General features: G+C 46.3%; 1 protein-coding gene across 8 annotated transcripts in view; it reads right to left on the reverse strand.

Moving 5' to 3' along the window:
* The window catches only part of WDR7 (WD repeat domain 7), a 147755-nt gene that overhangs the window by 10746 nt on the left and 115951 nt on the right, over positions 1-21058 (reverse strand). For 6 of the 8 annotated variants that reach the window (XM_082335893.1, XM_082335888.1, XM_082335890.1 and 3 more), the window contains one exon: positions 19213-19312. The exons of 1 other annotated variant lie outside the window; for it this stretch is intronic. In XM_082335893.1, coding sequence (XP_082192019.1) covers positions 19213-19312 — 100 coding nt within the window. Of the gene's footprint in view, positions 1-10059; positions 10126-19212; positions 19313-21058 lie in introns of those variants that run through there. One more of the 8 variants, XM_082335891.1, reaches the window with a different exon arrangement.

Raw genomic sequence — 21058 nt, forward strand, 5'->3', positions numbered from 1 at the left:
ATTAAAAATCAGTCCCTATTGAAAGAAAAAGCTATTAAAAAGTCTAACTAGACTAAGAATGAAATGTGCCACAGTGAGTTAACGGGAGCCGGGAATACAGGGAGCATCCCCTCTTCCTACGTAGTTACTTACTGTGAAGATGCAGCTCTTCCCTTTCAGCTCCAGCTTTACTCACCCAAGTTTTCAAGAAAACTAGCTAGAACAACATCACAGCCATTGGAGCACCAGAGTGTTTTTAACCTTTGACTTCAGAGCCTTCAATGCACTTGGCAAAACACAAAAATCCCTAATTCCCAAGTGACCCGAGACTTTAAAGAAAAGTGTTCTGCAACTCCAACGGAGGAGGAAAAGCTAACGAGATCAGTGCTTCCCGCCAGGACGGTGGGGTTTGGGGACTTAATTATCCTTCTAGAAGTGTCTTCTGCCCTGCGGACTCTGGGAAAGCAACTCTGCTGTCATTTTTGAAGCCAGCCTTCTGATTCTCACCGCTCCTTGCCCTGATTTTTTAATCAGCACCGGCCGTATCTCCAGATCTTCAGCAGTTCCTGGGCAAACTGTCCCCTGCCGCAGAACTCCCCGATGCTGCTGGTTCTTACCGCGGTTCCCACTCGCATCCTCTTCCAAGGGTCACGAGCATCAGCATCAGGATTATCAAAACAAGTGGAAAGTTAGAAATCGCAGTCCTCAATCTAAAAACTTTTGGAGAACATTTGCTTCCAAGTCTAAGTCTTTCTCAGAAGTAGTTTGCGTATGATGGTTTACGCTGAGCAATGCAATGGCATTGCGTTTGAAAAACACAGCAGCTTCTTGACCTTTTTTTTTTTTTTTTTTTTTTAAAAAAGAATTTAAGCTTCTTTCGAGACCCACCTTACCTAACCGGGAACACTGGCTAGAGCCCCATGTGCAAATATGCAGATCCAGTGATCTCCACCAGGACGCCGTGCCACCCTCTCGTCACCGCAAGCGGTGCCGGATAGGAACACCAGAACTGCGGTGCGTAATGACCAGTCCTCCCGGCCAGTACATCCCAGTTTACTGCAAAAAAAGTCCTCCACCTAACAAGAGTTTCACTTCTCTACTGTCAAACAAGCAAATATCTTTATATTATGCAGATCACGGACATTTTTGCAATTAAAACACCACTAAACAACGTCTGGGACGGGTGGGGAGGAAGAGGGTGAAGCGCTCTGGGCCTTGCGTTCAAAATGCATCCGGGTGTTCAGAAACCCTGTGAATAGTATCAGGGCCACATCATTCACACAACTGCTCTAAATTTTAGGAAAATTCATTCACGATAATAGTAATAATACCTGGAGCATTATACGCTGTTGTACAGCTATAAAATCTTAAAATAAATTAGTGATCAATAATTACTCAATAATTGACAAAGCGTAAGAGACGATATGTTCACAGATTTTTCCGGTTATGAGTTATTAAATATATTAGGGATACAGATTAGGTCTTGCACTTAGGGATGCGAGAAGCAAAGCAGAGAGCAATCGGGCACAAAGCCCGAGTTCAGGATCGTGGTTTTCCCTAACAGAGAACAAACCCCCGAAAGCAAAAATGCTTTCACAAGGTCATGTCTAGATTGGAGAAACAGGTCAGTTAGAAAAACGTGTTAGCAACATCGTTTTAAACAGTTCTTTACATCTCCAGAGACTCATGTTTAAATATGTGCTTGTTGGCCATGGGCAACCCTAAAGGGAGAAACCCAGATTTGACCATCACCACCGAGTGCATATTATAGCTCTATTTATACTTAAAATAAGGAACATAAATTAAACGTGATTTTGCAAGTTATGAATTGTGAGTTAACATTAGACTTAAGTTTTGTTTTTAAAAGGTATTCACATGCCCTCTTGGTTCAGCTTTTCTTTACAGAAGTGACAGGAGAAAGGAGGACAGTTCTTACACACAGAGGTGACTGACGACAATTTATCTGGCTAAACACTGCCAAATCTGCATGGGGTAATCTAGGGATTCTCTCTTTAACAAAACCAGCACATCTGAGAAACTATTTTCTATGAAAGTTATAAGAACAATGTAAAAAAAAAAAAATCCTTATTCCCCTTCGGAGCTGGATGGTTCCCTGGACAGCTCCAGGAAAGTGCTTTAGCAGTGCCTGAAAAGCTTTTTATGGAGGGGAAAAAGAAGAGCGAGGCCACTTGTTGTGTAGGAAATAGTGTCTGAATAGGAAGTAACAGCTAAATTAGATGTAATTTTAGATACATGGAAACTCAGTTTTCTTTACAGAGCTCGGTATACAATCTGCATACCTATCTTTCTGTCACTGCTCCTTGGGACGCTGCTAACTCAGTGCTGTAATAAAGCTGTAACTCAGCAGGGGGCTTGTGGCAGCCGAGGCTGGCCAATAAGTTTAATATCTTTTTCCAGTCGATTTGACTTTTATATACAGAATTGTACCACTTCAAAAAGAAAAAAAACCTTCGTGGAATGGATTACACTGTTGGCTGAGGCATAAGAGTTGAGTAGAAAGTTGTAGCTGAATCGATGTTTTATTTAATTTTTACTAACTTTGATTATTCAAGAGCAGTCCTGATTTCTGCTCTTGGACTCGCAGTCCTCACTTGGCATCTGCCCCTGCTTTCCCACTTCCAACAAGATGCTCCTGTATCTGCCAACGCGGTACGCCTGCAAAGGCAGAAGAGGCAAGCTCCTTTAAACCACTCTCCAAATCAACTAGAAAAAAAAGTACAGAAAGAGAAAAAACTGTCTTTTAGCAAACTAGCATTGCTGATCAGCATGACCTAAAAAGCAAATTTAGTGATTCCCGAGGCCTCATTACTTAGCCTACCGAGGCTGGAAAGTTGGAGCGGAGTTAGGGTATGAATTTACAGTGACTCGTTAGGCTGTACGTGAGGACTCTCAGTTTGCATTTGTTACTTGTGGCTTAATGCATATATTTATATGTGCAAAGTAGATTTATCTGTGATGCACAGAAGCAGATTTGGTGCAGATCAACAATATCCAAGTGGAGAGTTAATGCAGAGGGGTTAGTGTGCTGTAAATTCACACCTTGGCTAAATCCCCACCAGCCTCCTGTGTAGAAGCATATCAGCATAGTTTACTCTCATAAAACACACTGTAAATTACCACCAGCTAACCAACTGGGCATAATTAAACACTGGTTTTAAAAGACATTTGAGAAACTTGAAAAAAGTGGCTATTTTGTTATTGCATCCCTAATGTGGCGGGGATTTGCTGTTGATAGGATGAGACCATTTCTAGTTACAATGAAAATGAATAAAATCCCTCAACTGTATTATTGGGCATGTTTAGAAAATCGGGGTAAAGCTGCTGCAGCCTGTAGGGAAAACGGGTCTGCCACGCACAGGATAGCACGCCGCCGTCCTGCTGCTGCCAGGCCACCTTGCGCTGGCAATACAAGGTGAGAACTAAGGAGGGAGGCTTGCATCTCTACCACTGAGGATGTGGAAACGTAAGTACGGTGAAGTCCTGGTGCAGCCGAAGCATGTCCCCTGAAATTCCTGCCCCGCTTGCCAGCGATGCACTCATCACTACCTTGTATTACATCACTCTGGATTTTCCCTTGTGAACTTTGCTATCGCTTACGTGAGTCAGATTCCAAGCAAAACCGAGCAGAAAGCCCCCCGGCCCCCCGCCACGCTGGCTGAGCCCAGCCCGGGCACAGCAGGGTATGCCTAGAGCAGAAGTACCCGGCACGACACGCGCTGGCACGTGGGCTCCGTGCCCGGAGGACAGCACGGCAGCACTCGCGCTGCAGCTACCGGCTTCCCTTCCCTGCCGCCTCCGGTGAGAAAAGGATTTTGGCCTATCAAGTTAAAAGGTTATACTCAGTAATTATCTTTTATCTGCAATTTGAGGATGCCTGTTTCTAGCAACAACTTTTCCTGCCTCTTCTGAACTCGTCAGTGCGACGGTGTCAGTAAATGCACTTACAGGTTCAGATTGCAGGATAGCTATCTTTCCTTTTCTACCTTTAAAATGCCGTATTTGAGAACAGTGTCTTTTATTCAGTAATCAAACTTAGCTAAAACAAGTCATCTGACATAAGCAACTATTCATTACAAACATAATATGAAATAATTTTCTGCCTTATATAAGAATAAAAATTTGCAAAGGCATCTAGGTACTGAAATAAAATAATACTGTGCGCAATTCAATTACTGCTTTGACTGCTGAAGCTCTGATTTTAATTCTGCAGTGAGCCAAATATAGTACCCTGGACCAAACAGTATTGATTCTAGCCAATGTTTAAAAGCATCTTTTCCTTTGAAATAAACCGAACCAAACCTCAGCCTTCTCTTTAATCTTCCAGCAAAAATGATGGAGTTATGTCCAAAAGCTCGTATCTGCATCATCCGCAGATTCCTTGCCGAAGCAGCGATGCTCACCGCAGCGATCCCAGCGAGGGGGGATCCTCCGTCGGCCGCCCTCCCCTCGGACGCGCGCCCGGGCAGGAGCAAGCGCCAGGGTGAGGGAGGGCTTACAGAGGAAAACACCTGAAGAATGGGATACTACTCAGCAAAACGAAGCATTTGTTTCCACGACAAGCTCTTTCCGCATCCAGTACTACAGGCGTACAGCAGGTTTACACTAAGCACGGCTCACTTCAATATCAGTTACCAGTATCTCTACGAAATGCAGTTCTAAATATCTATGACGAAACCCAGGATTTAATCAATGAAAATAGAGCATTTTATGGCTTTCTTGACTATACCGAGTGCTTTTCTCTGCGTGCACTTTACCAAGCCATTCTCTATTCGCAGGGAACGCGGGCCGGATTGCAAGTCCCAGCTGGCGTCCAGGCCCTGGGAACCCCTCGGTGTACACGTAACCCTATCAGTAACAGCAACGCCACTGGCTTCAGCAGGTTTCTTTACAGGAGACAAGGTTTTCATAAATTACACATCAAAATATATACAGCCACCTATACAACCCTATATCATCTATAGCTCAGTGCTGGTGAAGAGTTTCTGTTTTCCGAGGGAATTCTCCATGCTTCCAAGACTGGAGCTACCAGCCAACAGGGATGCACGGACAGGCACGCAAAACACCCAGGCTGAAGTCAACAGCCAAAAAGCCCCTAAAAACGAGAACAGTACTGGAGGTAGACTGGTATTTTCCCATGAAATTCATGGACCTGCTCAGTTTGAGCCCTCTCAGTGGGAAGAACAGAAGATGTATTTTCTGAAAAAGGCTTCACCTCCTACGCCGGTAAGGGGCCCAGAAGATGTAACAGCAGCAGGCAGCTTTCGTTCTCAGCTTTTCACCAAAGTCTTTGATTTGTGACTCTGTAAGGGCCAGCCTCTCATTATACACCCAAACACATTTCTAAAGGAAAAGAAAAATTATCGGGTAGCTTGTATGTATGGATTAATTGGGGGATTTTGGAGTAGACTCTCTTACCCAGCAAGAATTTACCTGACATGACTTTGAATAGAGATAACCACACCAACCCCAAGTTTCTGGGCTTCACGTGCAGGCAGTGAGAGAAAGAGATACTCGAAAGCCTCGTGCCGGATCTCGCGCATCCCTCTGTGGTAGACACCTTACAAAGCCAGAAGAAACGCCTGCTGCTTACCTGCACAAGAGGGAAAGCCCCCCCCAAAGTATGTAGACGAGTTAATACTTATGGATCATCATGATTATAATTCACGAATAATGACACTGAATCTGTTTTGGCTCTAAAATAGTGCTAGAGACTCTGATGAGCAGAATATCACTAAGCAACTTTCAGACATTAATATTTTCCCATCATTCCAATACAATCATGTACCTGAAAATCTAGTTACCTGAAATATATCTCTACAGTCTGATAACACTGATTTAGTGATCAATTTGAAAAAAAAAAAAAAAAGTAGCAGAGTATCATTCTTTTTCTGTAGTAATACACCCCTAAAGAAAGGAATTTCAACTGCATGTTGATGATAATTTACAATCTTATGCAAAATATTAATTGTTTTGAGGTTAACATGAACCTTTAGTTGCATTCAATCTGCTGAGACTGCTTCTAGCCTAGCAAAAATGACTATGCATTTTTTTGGTTCGCATATTCTTAATAAATATCTCTCTTTAAAAATAAAAAAAAAGAAAGAAGCACATCTCCTGGGTCATGACTTTGTGCAGTACGTAAGTCACTCCAGAAACCCTCAAAACTGTCCGTTTGTAAAATCAATGACAAAAGCGACGTTTGGACCGGGAAGCGTAGCTGGGCCACGCCGGGAGCACGCTGCGGCGGCAGCAATGAGCTGCCGTGTGGCCCGTTTATCATCAGATAATCACTCCCCCGGAGGATTAGCAGCACACAGACGAACCCTGGGCCACGCAGCACACTTGGGGTGTCATTAGCTCATGATAACCCCACTCCCTGCCATCTCCTATTGCTTAATTAGGGGTTACAAAGGTTATAATAGGACTAAAAGAACTTGGGCAAACAGAACTTGCAACGAGCGATACCTTAATCAATTCCAAACGGGGGGCTGCACGTGTGTAGTCAACAAAGGCGTAGATGGGAGACCACAAGTGTGCATCGTGTTTTAAATTAACGAGCTCAAACTTCAAGGGAATGAAGAAATCTAGACAGACGCTAGGCCTTATTTTCCCTTGACAAATCCCAACTTTTTCAAGTGCCATTTCGCCATGCATAAATACAAGAGAAGGATTTTAGGATGCCAGCTCACCAGTAATAAATTAAGTGCATCCCAAGCAGAAGAAACGAGATCTCCAGGGTGCCCCAGCAGAAGCACGCTAAGGTACATACACGTTCAAGAAACTTCGTCGTGACTGCAAAATTACAAATCGTGCTTCTTGGTGCAAGTGGTTTATTTTTGGTTAAAAATCGCCAGCCCCGCTGAAACGGCGCGTTTGGCGCAGAGCGCGGCGGCCGAGAGGCGTCAGGGCATGTCTTCTGCGATGTTTTGTAAACAAAGGCCACATTTGCAGATGGAGCAGCCACAGATCTGCTGCACTCAGAACTGCTTTCCAATTCACTGTGAAACATCAATTATCTTTATCAAATAACAGTATCTCATCTCAGTCCATTATCAAGATGGAGTCTTATTTTAGCTGGACTGCAGCCCTATCTGTATATCAAGGCTGGCCGCAGTGCCAGAGTGAGTGAAAGGCTGTGAAATAATCAATAATCATCATCAAATTGTGGTCGACAGGTTGCGAGGATGGAAGTTTTTGATGAAACCTCAACCTTTTTTGTGCAGCTGATAAACTGCAATACCTGATAACTATGACTCAGTTAAAGGCAGCTCTGCATACGCTTAAAAGCTTTGACTGCTCGAAACCCCGCTGGAATCGCTCGGTTGAAGTGGAGAGCACCTTCACGCCATCAAACATCCCTCTGGTGCTGAGCAAGTCAGCGGACACGGAACCACCGCAAACCCGCTCCGGGGATTTTTATACCCAAACCATTGTCTTCCAAGAAGGGAGAACCGCGCTCGGCCCTAAAGCCGTACCGGTAAAAGGTCAGCCTAAAAAGGACAACCTGCGCATAACAACGAACAGGAACAAGAGAAAAATTGCCAGCAAGCCTTTGTCTATTTAAATGTAGGCAGCTTTCTGTTATCCAGAATAAAAGCGGGATGAGATCACACAGATAAAGGAAAAAAAAGTATAAAAATATACATCCATTAGGCTAATCGCATAGCAGCCTTTCTGTTAAAGTTGTTATTCTTATTCAGCCCTTTTCTTATGATAATTTCTTTTCAAAATAGAATTACGGCACAGAATAAGGTTGTAAACATTTTGTACTGGGTTTTCATTTTTGAGCAGAGCATGAGTAATCTTCAACCTGAATACAACCTCCCCGTGAAGAACGGAGAGGTGATTCAGCCATACATTTTCCCTTTTAGCTATCCATCAGTTTCTCTAGAAATAGAAATTTGAGGAAATTTGTCAAAAGTCACATGAACAAGCAGAATGGGAATTTCAAGGAGAACGTACATCTCTAATGTTCGGGGCTGGAACAGCATTTAGGTAGAGCAGGGAAGCAGAAGGGGCACCAGACAAACCACATGTAAGCACAAACCTAGGGCTGTGTTTACATTCATGACCTTAAAAAAACCCCCAAACACAGAACCGAACCAAACCAACCCCACCACCCTGACCAGCTTTCTCAGCACTCAAGACCACTGTGGAAGTTCACTGCTGGTCAGACCGAGCAAGTAACGCAAAAACTGTCTGGCATTTTGATGAACATGGCCTTCATAAACCTTCAACAAATTCTGTGGGATCTGGCAATACCTTTCAGCATTATGACTGAAAAACGGGTCGTACATCTCCAGGCCACCACAACACGTCGACGGGACAAGCCAGCCCTCGCGCTGCAGAGGCCCGGCCGCGAGCAGGACGCTCCAGCCCAAGGGGAGCTGCACCAGGAGATGGGGCGGGAGAAGGCCCGCCAAGAGCTCGCACCCCACCGCAGTCTCCGTGGGTCCCAGCTACTCCAACAGCCCCTCTTCTGCTCGTGGAGGCTCTTGAGCTCCTCAGCGGTGTGAAGTTTTTGTCTGCCTCAGTTGCGAGAGCGGCAGCCGCCCTGGCTGCACGCACAGAATTGCAGCTCAGCACAAAACCAGTCACTTGGACCCAGCAGAAAAAAAAAATAAAAATTACCTCTTCGGCATTAACTCCTCAGGCCTATCAGGGCATGAAAACTGATGTAAAACCAACAATCAGTTTAGAATATATTTGCATTTCAATTCGGCAAGTTATCATCAAAACACCAAATCCGTGGTCCCTTTCCTACACCAAACTCCTGTTACGTTGTTTGGCCCATTTCAAGATCTCAGTCTCAACCTCTAAGAGGCACATGGAGACACTGGAGGACTAAAATGATAATTAATGTCTATTTCCTGGCAAAACCAGAACTGATATGCAAGATTAAAGACTGATGGAGAGCAGCCTTGTGGAGGAGGACTCGGGGGTGCTGGGGGATGAAAAGCTGGCCACGGGCCGGCAATGTGCTCTCGTAGCCCAGCAAGCCAAGCGTCTCCTGGGCTGCATCCCCCGCAGCGTGGGCAGCGGGGCGAGGGGGGGGATTCTGCCCCTCTGCCCCGCTCTGGGGAGACCCCCTGGAGCCCCGCGTCCAGCTCGGGGGTCCTCAGCACGGGAAGGACAGGGAGCTGTGGGAGCGGGGCCAGGGGAGGCCACCGAAATGATGAGAGGGCTGGAGCACCTCTGCTATAGGACAGGCTGAGAGCTGGGGGGGTTCAGCCTGGGGAGGAGGAGGCTGCAGGGAGACCTCACTGCGGCCTTGCCGTGCTTAAAGGGGGCCTACAAGAAAGATGGAGAGAGACTTTTTAGCAGGGCCTGTAGTGATAGGACAAGGGGTAATGGCTTTAAACTAAAAGAGGGGAGATTTGGATTAGCTATAAGGAAGAAATTTTTTACCATGAGGCTAGTGAAACACTGGCAGGGGTTGCCCAGAGAGGTGGTAGATGCCCCATCCCTGGAAACACTCAAGGCCAGGCTGGACGGGGCTCTGAACACCCTGATCTGGTTGAAGATGTCCCTGCTCGCTGTAGGGGGTTGGACTGGATGAGCTTTAAAGGTCCCTTCCCACGCAAACTATTCTGATTCTATACCCACTACCATTTATTTTCAGAATTTGGCTTAAAAGTGCTGCGTTTTCTTTTCAGACAAAAGAATAAATTGCAACAGAATCATTTGCTTTTCCAAACAAAAACACAAAAATTTAGTCAAATGTGCACTAATAAACACAGCCAAACATCGGAGCTTCGAGTGAAGCAGCCAAAGAGCTCACAGCTCGTTAACACGGACTCCCACCAACCCTTAGGAAAACGTTCAGGGGAAGGGAGAGAGCTCATGGCATTCGTTACACCCAAGTTGTACCTTCAAGAGCAAAGAGAAAGACCTGCATAATTAAAAGCCTACCTACCTGCTGCAAAACCCCCCAAAGAAAGGTATGCTTCACGTGAACTTGATGCTAATGGAACGTTTATATAAATACAATCTAAACATTGTCAACAACGTAGTTTTATAGAAAAGAGCAAGCAAGCTTACTGAAATGTATGGTTTGGATGATAAAAGTCAAAACTCTCATGTGGCAAGACTTCTGAAAGGTGTTTGGTGCAGTCTCATACATTCCTGGGAGAAATGAAAATGATACATAACAAACTGGTTGGCTGTTAGATGGATTAAATATTGGTTAATCGATGTGGTTTGGAATGCAGCTGTAAACAGAAAAACTGCTGAATTGGTGCATTTCTCCTGGGGTCCCAGAAGGGCCTGTCTTAAGCTAAAAGCCACGCAAAAGCTGCTGCTGCTAGAGCTTGAGGAGAACGCCGAGAGGGTTTGGGGAGGAAAAACGCCAAGAGCGCAGTCCTTGCGAGCATGCCGGGCTGGCTGGGCTTGCCAGCGGCCCCCCAGCCCCGAGGAGCCTCATCTCGTCCGTTTATCGAGTACGATGGTGGGACTTTGACCGTGCCCAGAGCACTCGCGTGCCGAAATAAATTCACAATTTCTTACGCAAATTAACAGTTAAATGTAACATAGGACCTACGTTGGAGCTAAAGGAAAGTCAAACTAGAAACATAATATAGCTTTAATAATGAAAATCAGCAACTACTGAAACAAACGATGACGATTCTGGCAGATTTTCCGTGACCGGAAAATTTAAGATCAAGACGGGGTGATCTTCTGAAGACAGCCATTGCCCAGCGATGCTGGGTTTAAGCACCCTGCCCCATGCGGGAGGTCAGACCCGACGGCCACAGAGATCCCCTCTCACTTCGCCCCTTCCCTCCGCCCGGGAGCCGCCACTCATCAGCTCCCTCCATTTACAATTTTGCTTTCCTGAGAGAGACGTCACCTGTGATGAATACACACCGAACTGCTCGATGCCGCTCCGGAGACCGCTGACGTCACGCTGATGGATGGGGCACCAGGGACTATTAACAAAATAAAAAAATCTGCTCCTAGAGGGAGCTTGGGTCCTCCCTAGGTGTGGAGGGGGCTCAGCATCTCCCAGAGGGCTGCTCCGCATGCCGCCGGACCGGGAAACCCTCCTGCGGAGCCTTGACCTCCCATCGTCTGTCTCAGCACACCGTGCTTTGGAAGGGTTCAAAAATACTCTGGTCGCAAACCCACTACTTCTCCAGCAACGGAAAACGCTAAATGGATTCAGCAGCAAATATTGCTTGAAAATATACTGAAGTTTAGCTAGGCTTTTAAATAATTCTAATTTCAACTTCAGAACAGAGTTCCTAGTGCAGTTTAATACTAGAAAATTGCTTACTGTGGAACAGTTCTATTGATGGAAGAAACAAAGAAATCCCCCCCCCAGCAGCAGTTCATGGTAATAATCTAAAGCACAGTGTAAAATAATATTAGTGTAAAAGACAAAACTATTGCAAAGGAGTCCTCCCCAGAATCTCCTCCAAGATACGGCTATTTAATAGTAAATTATACTGTAAAGAATTTGAAAAAAGCTGGTAACTTACTAACTGAAACAAAGCAGCTAAACTGTTTGATATTTCTATTTGTCATAATTGTTTTGGAACTTAAAGCATTTAAAATTTTAAGAGTGATCTTGACATTTTATATCGTCTCACTTCTCATAACAGGGTTTTTTTTGTTGTTTCTTTTTTTTTCCTTCCCTTAAAAACCTCATGAATTCTTCTGATTATTCAAACATTTCCAAAGCCGTGCTGATAGAGCCTCGCGCAACCTTTCTCCGAGATCTGCAGAAAGCAAGCACAACCAGACGAGCCCCGTTCCTGCAAGCCCTCTGCCCCGCGCAGGACGCGGCCCGAGCGCGGGGCACGGGTCCCCCTGGACAGGAGATACAAAGACAACCCTACGACGGCTCCAACGCTTGCCCCCCGTACAATCAAACGCTCTCCAGAAAGGCGGCAGTTGCTCCACGGGTAGATCGCTTGGCTTCCAGAGCCGCGTAGCAATAAGATAGTATGTTTTATTATGAGTGTCATGGAGACGGTGTGAAAAATCAAGAGCCATAGGCAGTAAGCGGCAATGGGTCAATACTGTTCACCGAGACATTGTGTAGATAATCAACAACAAGGCCCTGGGTTCTCTCCGCGCTGCAAACAGCTGAAGGGCAAATCAATACCGCCATGGGAAGGACACTGCCCGGCTCCGCTCCCCACAATACACCGCTCCTGCTGCAGGAAAGCGCCCGAAAAACCAAATGAATTCCAACTTGGCTTGTGTCTAACGCTGGGCGTTGGGAATACCAAGTAACCCTTGGAAAATATCTAATAAATAATTGACTAGAAAAGAGAAAGAGAGCGAGCGAGCCTAATCTCTATATTAAGTTATGGAAAAAATTAGATAAAGAGAGATATGTATTTGGAATACTCATGATATGATACAAAGGGGCTGCAATTTTCATTCCCATTTAATGTTTTAAAAATAAGCTAAAATCCAAAACACCTGAAATGAATTAGGTATTTCCTTGAAAGTAAGACTACATCTAGAACATTTTACAATTTTTAAATATTATAATTAATAATCTATCTTTTAAAATATTAGGTAGAATTCACATGTTAAAACGCCTATCTGAACAATGGCAACAATGCAGACCAAAAGCAAAATACTGAAACTCAGATAACTTTGGCTTTGAGGCAACATTTTACTGGTAGTATTAATAATTGACATCTTGTTAAATAAGTGATACTAATATAGTAAATTTTACTGGAAAAAGCCTATCATATATAAATGTTGATTTATTATTTGTTAAAAAAGGTGATTCTTGACATCCATCATTCTATTAATCATTAGATGTAATTTCTCGGTCAGTACATACAACCACCTTTCTGGAAAACAAAATAAACATGTGCTGGAAGGAAAAACCCATACAAAATGTTTTTATTTCCTACTATTTCAGTTAAAACGCCTCCCTTTTTTCTTCAAGCAGATCACAAAATTCCTGTCATTAGCACCTTATTTCACCTATAGCTTAAAAATAAAGTAACCACATTTAGAGTGCATATTCAGGCCAGCGGTTTGCTCTACTGCTGATAATTACTACAAATTTTTCTACCAACTATAAACCGTGTTAAATCAGTGACATAATTTCAGTAACACAAAACCCCACACTGCTCAGATCCAGCTATCGACTGAACTTAAAAGGGATTTTTAGGTTTTTTTAGCATGGCTGTGTGATGTGAAAAACTAACATTTTAAGCTTTATTTTCATCACCATAACTATGTTAGCATGCACAGTGCTAAGTTACCAGATTATAGTTTCATGAATTATTCAACGCAAACATCACAAAATCAAAAGCAACTGCAAGCAAGGGAATCTCTTTCTTTTATGGAGATTTCTGATATTTTCTTCAGGCGCCTCCAGAGCGACGCGGCTGCGGCGCACCGGGGCGGCACGCCGTCGGTGCCAGTGACGCCCCGATACCCGCCCGCGCCGCATCCCCCCGTGGGGCGTGGGAGCAAAGATCTCGGAGCGAGGAACTCATCTCACTTCTGCGCTGAGCCAGCGGACAGGTCTTACAGCAACCGCTGGCATCCTTGGGGACGAGAAGCCTGCCTGCCCTCCTGCCTGCCCTGCCTGCAGCCCCGAGCTGCCCACTGGCACAGCTGCTCCCCAGCCCAAACCTGCACAGAGGGATCCCCAGCAGCTCCAGCAGACACGGCTCAAACGCCCCATTGCAAACAAGGCTGCTACAAGCCATCACAGCTCACCTGGGCTTGCTTTCTTGAGCTCAGAAATGAAAAATGTTGCCCCTAAAAGCAGGTTTCCCGTTGGAAGCAGCAGAGCAGAGATGCTGCACAGACCAAGCAGGAAGAAAAAGACGTTCAGTTCAAGGGAAGAGGAAGCAGAAAGCCCTTTGCCGCCTGCAGGAGGGATTGCCTGCTCTGGCACGCGAGCCAAAGGAACGGGAGCGCGTTGGTACGGGCACGGGTTCCCTCCTGAACGGTCTCACGACCGTCAATCAGACGGCTGTCGGAGCACGGTCCTCTACTGCACATCAAGTGCACCAAACTACACCGCCCGGTTTTCGGGAAAGGTAAGCATGGGGAACCTGGGGCGAGCCTGGAGAATCTTACTGTTCAGGTTTCTTGAAAAGCCGAGTGAAGAACAACATTTTTTAGTGATAACATATCTAACTCTGGTTTATACACGCACGATGTACTGAATTCAATGCTTTGTAAATGCTACCAGCAGGTCCCCCAGCGCCGCTCTCCGAAGGTGACGCTCAGAGGGGAGGGGCAGGGGCAGCAGATCCGGACGGACACCGGGACTGAGCTGGGGGACCGCGCGCTGACACGGAGCGGGAACCGCACAGCCCCGCTGCCTGGGAGATGGGTGACATCCCGGCGGTACCACCGGCCACAGCACCCCGACCCTCGGCTTCAGTGGGGCCAGACAGCACCCGCACGCCCTGGGCCGAGGAGAAGGATGCTGGCTGTCTCCAACGCCTTTTGGCGTAAGCCAAGGGTTGAGTTTAAGCTGCAATGCTTTAACTGATGGAGATCTTTATTCCCTGAGGCTCTTCATAGCCGCGGCTCCCTGGTACTCCCTGGGACCACAGAAGGCAACAGTGGTTTAGACTGGCTTCGGTGTGAAAGGAAAGCGAAATTCCAAGATGTATTTCCCCATGTGAGTTCCTGAGGCGTGGGGGTTCGACGACCCCAGACCCGCACCCTACGCTAAGGGACGGCCTTGGCAGTAACTGGGTAACAAACCACCAAAAAGCGCGTCAGGAGCGAGTAACAAATCCAAAGGGAGAAGAGGAGGTTATGCATTGCGGGAACACACACGGGCACTACAGGGACGCGTCAAAAACGCGAGCCTTGATGTGCAGCTTCATCTGGCAAAGTATTCAGATAAAAAGCCTTTCAAAGTGCTGCTTTTGTGTGGTTTCATAAAAGGTGAGAAGGGAAAGATTTGAGGAAGCTCAGCAGTAAGACTGGAATAATAAACACTGAAGTCAGTCTGTGTGCAGCCCAGAACATAAACGAATATTTTGCCTACGAAGGATTAAGAAAAATGGAGAGTACATTACAGGGAAGGAGTTTTTACAGTCCTCTGTTCTTTGCACCTTTCAAAACAAAGGCTGAAAGTGAGCATTAAGGCTGCCTGTAAATAAGGCTGAAGGGTAGAAACCAAGAAGAGGAACTGCTTATTTAAGCTAAAGGTCAGTGCTGGTACAAAGACTTAGATAACCATAACTATATACTATATACTATACTATATATACTATATTTGGTCACACCAACCCCAGGCACCGCTGCAGGCGTGGGGAGGAGCGGCTGGGAGCTGCCCGGCAGGAAAGGGCCTGGGGGTGCTGGTCGACAGCCGCTGGACATGAGCCAGCAGGGTGCCCAGGTGGCCAAGAGGGCCAGTGGCATCCTGGCTTGTGTCAGGAACGGTGTGGCCAGCAGGAGCAGGGAGGGGATGGTGCCCCTGCGCTGGGCACTGGTGAGGCCGCCCCTCGAATGCTGTGCTCAGCGCTGGGCCCCGCACCCCAAGGCGGCCATGGAGGGGCTGGAGCGTGGCCAGAGCAGGGCAGCGAGGCTGGGGCAGGGGCTGGAGCACAAGGCTGGGGAGGAGCGGCTGGGGGAGCTGGGGGGGCTCAGCCTGGAGAAGAGGAGGCTGAGGGGAGCCCTCATCGCTCTCTGCAACGGCCTGAAAGGAGGCTGGAGCCGGGGGGGTCGGTCTCTGCTCCCCAGGAACAAGCGATGGGACGAGAGGGAACGGCCTCAAGCTGCGCCAGGGCAGGGTTGGGTTGGGTATTGGGAAAAATTTCTTCATCGAAAGGGCTGTCAGGCCCTGGCCCAGGCTGCCCAGGGCAGGGGCTGAGTCCCCATCCCTGGGGGGATTTAAAAGAAGGACAGACGTGGTGCTCGAGGACGTGGTTTAGTGGTGGGCTTGGCAGTGATAGGTTAACGGTTGGACTCTATGATCTTAAGGGTCTTTTCCAACCTTAATGATTCTACGATTCTATAACTATATATAAAGAAAAAAAAAAAGATTTCTAACTGTTGATATTTCAACCCACCAATATTCTGGAACAGCCTTCCACTGGGTGTTGCGAAGCCCCAGGCTTTTTCGGACAGAGCTGGCTCAGCTGTTAGATATCGTGACGCCTGCTGCAGCAGAACAAGCCTTCATGTCCCAAGGAGGTCCCACCTGCAATAGCCACGGCTTATTGCTCTCCCCTTCTGCTTACCTCAGCACTGGTCTCAATTAACGCAGATCCTTAATGATAACTATTAATGGGGGGGGAGGGGAAAGCAGTTCCCCCTCCTCTTATCCAATAAGTAATGCTGATGCCCGATTAAAAACAGCTTACATGTGAGTTGTGATGGGGTAACTAATAAAACTTTCATATGTACTTCAAACTTTTACTTTCAAAACACTAACATATCTACTAAATGCAAAATTATGTTTATGGCTTCAGGAAAAGATTCAAAGAATCCTCTTTTTTTAAAATAGCGAATGACTAAGTCAATTTTTTGATACTGTGTTTCTGGTAATGCTGTTCAAGAAACATTACAAACGGAAAGAAACAGCTTAAGCTAGACAATGGCCTGCGTTAAACAAACATTTTTCTTGGTAGAAACGAAGCAGCAACTGGTACAGAACGTGAACAGGCCCCGAGGAGAGCAGGAGGGAGGGAGGGAGGCCAAGGGCTGCGGCGCAGCCCCCCAGCGCTGGCGGCTGCTCGCTCCGCGTTAAGCGGGGCCCTGAGCCGCACGGGTACCCCCCAGGTAAGCGTCTAATTCACGCTTGATTTAAACATACCAAGGCAATTAAAGTGTTTTGATAAACATTTTGGAAGGCTTTAATTTTTGTAAAAAAGTTAATTTAAAATTTGAGCTTTTTTCCAGTTTCAAAACTTTTTCATCTACAGAATCCTCAAGTTATTTCACGTCTTCGGAGCAGCCTGAAATCTGCAACTGTGAGAAGTAACTTAAAAGATCAGATTTAGAATAAGAAACCTGTATCCAATAGATGGCATTGCCCCCTAATAATCATATATCTGGCACTCACCAAATTTTCCTGTCTCATGAATACTAATAAAATCTGCAAAGGACCCTGCCCTACTTATCCTGAAAGTCCCTTCAGTCACCCCCATCGCCGCTTCCCGTGATCTGTGTGGAAGCTTATTAAGAAAGTAAGAAACCAAGTGCTGTGGATATTCACCACCACATCAGATTAACCGAGCTAATCATTCGGACAATTTACTGGTAGAAGTCTGGCGTTAGTTCCAGGAGCCCAAGAGAACAGACTGCCAGCTGACACGGAGGAGAGCGCGCTTTGGAGAAAAGCTGGCCAACGTCAGCTCTGCACAGTCCCCTTCAACCAGCTGGTGGGTATCACACAGAATCCGTTTTGAAAGAACCGACGGAAAGAGTAAAGAAGAGAAAAAGAAGGTATGTTAGCACGCCTGCCGAACCAAGGGCAAATCAAGCCAGAGGGATGGCTTTCATGGAAGATTTAGCCCGAGACATACATGCAGCTGTTAGCACGCTTTGCTGTCCTGCCTACCAGCACCTCTGGGCTTCTGCAGAACTGCTGCGGATCACCAGGCTGTCTCAGGTGTGTTACAGACCCCCCCGGAGCTCACGGTAAAGCCAGACGTGCCAGGATTACGCCCTATACCAACAAACTCCTCTGCTCACCTTGGAGCCAGCTCAGTAGGTGAAGTAGGAATCAGACAGAGTTAAAAGTGCAATGATGACGGCACTGGTGAAACGCTGCTGCTACGTGGAAGGACGGGTTTTGTCACCACTCTCCTTGTGCTCTGAAAACAGATGTAAGGAAGCGTACAGCTGTGCTCTTCACCTCTCCCTTCCAACAGCATCAGGAATTAGCTATTAGTTTGAGATGCCAAGGCTTCCCTGACATATCTGGACTTTGCACTCTCCATTTCCAGTGCGATGATGCACACTGGAAGGGATTGTGGCCAGTGTCTCCTGATGGCCAGCGGGAGATGCTCAGCTGCCTCATCACGCCGGCTGCTGAAGAGGTGGGAAGAAAGCCATGCAACATGCCCAGGGCGCTCACGCGGACAATCAAGGGAAGAGAGGGCTACGCACAGCTCTGCAGCTCGGTGGTCATCTCGGCCAGGACTGCAGGAGAGCAAAAACGCTCAGTGACATGGGACATATCCGTATACAGCAGTTCTTCTGGACCCATTTTCTGGTTACATTAATAAGTCATGATCCAAATGACTTCAGCTAAAACAAGATCGAGCAGCCCACATTTCCTATTTGCCTGCATAATATAGCTGTTTATAAAATAAATCTGGCCATCTCAGCTTCCATAGGACAGCAGTCTCAACAAAAAATACCGGAACATACGATGTTGTCAGCTACTAGAACTGGGCAATAACCCCAGAATTTCAGCACGGACAACGAACAGCCAGGTATAGCTAAGCACGTGGCTCTGCCAGCGGAGTACTGAGCGACACTGCAGACCTAGCAGGAAGAAACCTATGCTACCTTCTCCAAAATTCACATCTTGTAAGGACTAAAGATAACAGCTTTTAGAAACAACAACAAAAAAATATATTTACACACACACACACACACAAGAATAAGGCAGATTCAAAATACAGATATTTTATCCAAGCTTTACATCAAGACTATTGAAATTCAATGAGAAATAATAGCTGACCACATAGTACAAGGAATAATAAAGAACATTACCAATGAACTTTTCTGAAAAGAAAGACTTTGTAATTTAAACATTTTTAATTCCAAGCACTCATTTCAACATTATCCTTAAGTATATCCTCTTCTAGGTCACTGGCAACTGGTAAGAAAATATGTATCTTATATACACATCAGAAAACTGTAAATACCTCAAACATAAGCACCATGGCATTTTGTGGAGAAAAAACCCAAACCAACCCTCAGTGGATTTTCTCTGTGACTTCTATAGTAGATAAGTACACTGCTATAAACCCCAACTTTCAAAAATCAGATTTTTTCATTTATTTCAGAGCAGGGGTATCCCCTAACTTTAGGCTTTCGCTATTAACCCATCTGTGGCACCCATTCAGTTCCAGTGAATGAAGACAGTAGGGCTCTATATACTTTGAGTCCTTCATTAAACTATTGATCCCCTCAGCATTATCCATAATGTTCCAGCAGCTCAGCATGTCAACCGATGCAGAGCTCGCTGCTCTTTCCTTTCAATAACTTCCACACTTTATGGGGAGGAAGTCACAATGATTTATTTACCTGACATTTCCCAGTCCGGATGTCGTAGAGGGCCACTGAACCATGGCGAGCTCCCACTGCTATTCTGTGACTCCGCTCGTAATAGCTGACCATGTAGAACCTGAATTGAACATTATAACAAGTAACAGGTGAGATCTGACCTGCCTGCATGATGGCAAAATTAATTTGCAATGCCATTGGGTAATTAACATTAGTGCTAGAACAGAGATTTGATTTAAAAATCCATCAGCTGCCAGTTTTCATACTTGGCATTCAGCAAACAAAGCCAATTGATGTTTGATACATTACCGCAGAATCGTATCAGATTTATTTAGTTTTATTACACAGTGTTGAGCACTTCCATTGAGTTTGGGAATAATCTATGCGATAATCACCAGGTCCCTGAATGTCCACGTGTGTATCTTGTTTACAGTGGAACACCACAATCATGCTGGATGGCGCACGGTTAAACAGGACCATCTCAACACCCTGAGTGATTGCAAAGCACTTTTCCTTGAAAATCAAATGGGAAAGAATGAGAGAAAGCATAGGGAAAAATATGCAAACTCATAAATTGTTGTTTGGCATGGGGGGGGGGGGTGGGGGAGAAGGAAAATTTATCAAACACTCTAATAACATCCTTCGGGTGAAAAGGAACTGAGAAGCATGCAATAGTCCCTAACATTCAGGCATCAATTTGAATTCAAACAATTGCAAAACTCAAGGGATTTCTACACCTTGAAACACAAGAGAGTCAAAATCCTTATTTTAAATTCAAATATTTGGGAATATCATCATGCCATTCTTCTAAAAGGGACAGCAGACCTGTGAAAACTGCCGACTGCATTTCCAATTAAATTTTAATTTTACAGTTAGATTTTACTATAACAACGTCTGCCAGAGATTTCTAGAATCAGTCTATAAAAACATGTTGCTGACCATATTTATGGCTTCAAACAGCAAATCTTACAATGATCTATCTCCTTGTTCTTCAGGATTCCCAGAGTGCCATAGCAACTGCTCTCATACAGGTAGGGTACACTTGTTCTGCAGTGCAGGATAGCAGTCGGGAAGAAAAACAGCATGAAACATGGTGTTACGGGGGGAAAAAAAATAGAAAAAAAAAAAAGAAAATCGCTAGTTGTTGTGCAGAAGAAAGGGCAAGACTAAGCAGCTCAGATGCACTTTTGCATCCCTGTCCATCCGTCCCCGAGAACGCCTGCCATGCCCATCACCCCTCCCCGGCTCACCGCCTGCAGTTTCGCCCTCGGACTCTCAGGGCACCTTCCATGAAACATTTCCCCTTGCCCTTCAATACCTTCCCTTGCGCTTCCCCCTCCACGCCCTCGCGCGAGCCCCCGTCCCCTCCTGGAGGAGGGCGTGCCACCCCACGTCCTCGGAGCGAAGCGGGGCAGAGGCGGGCAGGCCCCTCCGGCGCTGCGCCGTGCCGCAGCCCCCAGCACCCGCGGCCGGGTGCCTCGGCCCAGGCTCACCAGCTGCACCCGCACGGGGGGTGCCGCAGCAGAGGGACGCAGGTGACTTCACGCAAGACCAAAGGGAAGGCGCCGACCGTGACGGACCCGGCAGCCCTGCTGGCAATTGCCACGCGAGAGGACAAGACAAAGGCAAAACCTACTTGGGCCACGCCAATGATTCCTTATCTCACTGGGACTCTGCCAGGCACGGCCAACCAACACCGCAAAGAGCTTCGTGAAAGCCTCCCAAGCCGTCAGACGCGCTGTCCCGCACCACCACGCGCTGGGGCCAGCACAGAACCCTCCCTTCCCAAAGCTCACGAGCAGGATGACGGGCAGCTCTTCCACACTCCCTTTTCTTGGGATATGGAAGTCTTTCCATACCAGCTCTG

Source organism: Platalea leucorodia, assembly GCF_965183815.1.
Source record: "Platalea leucorodia genome assembly, chromosome: Z".
NCBI classification, from domain to species: Eukaryota; Metazoa; Chordata; class Aves; order Pelecaniformes; family Threskiornithidae; genus Platalea; species Platalea leucorodia.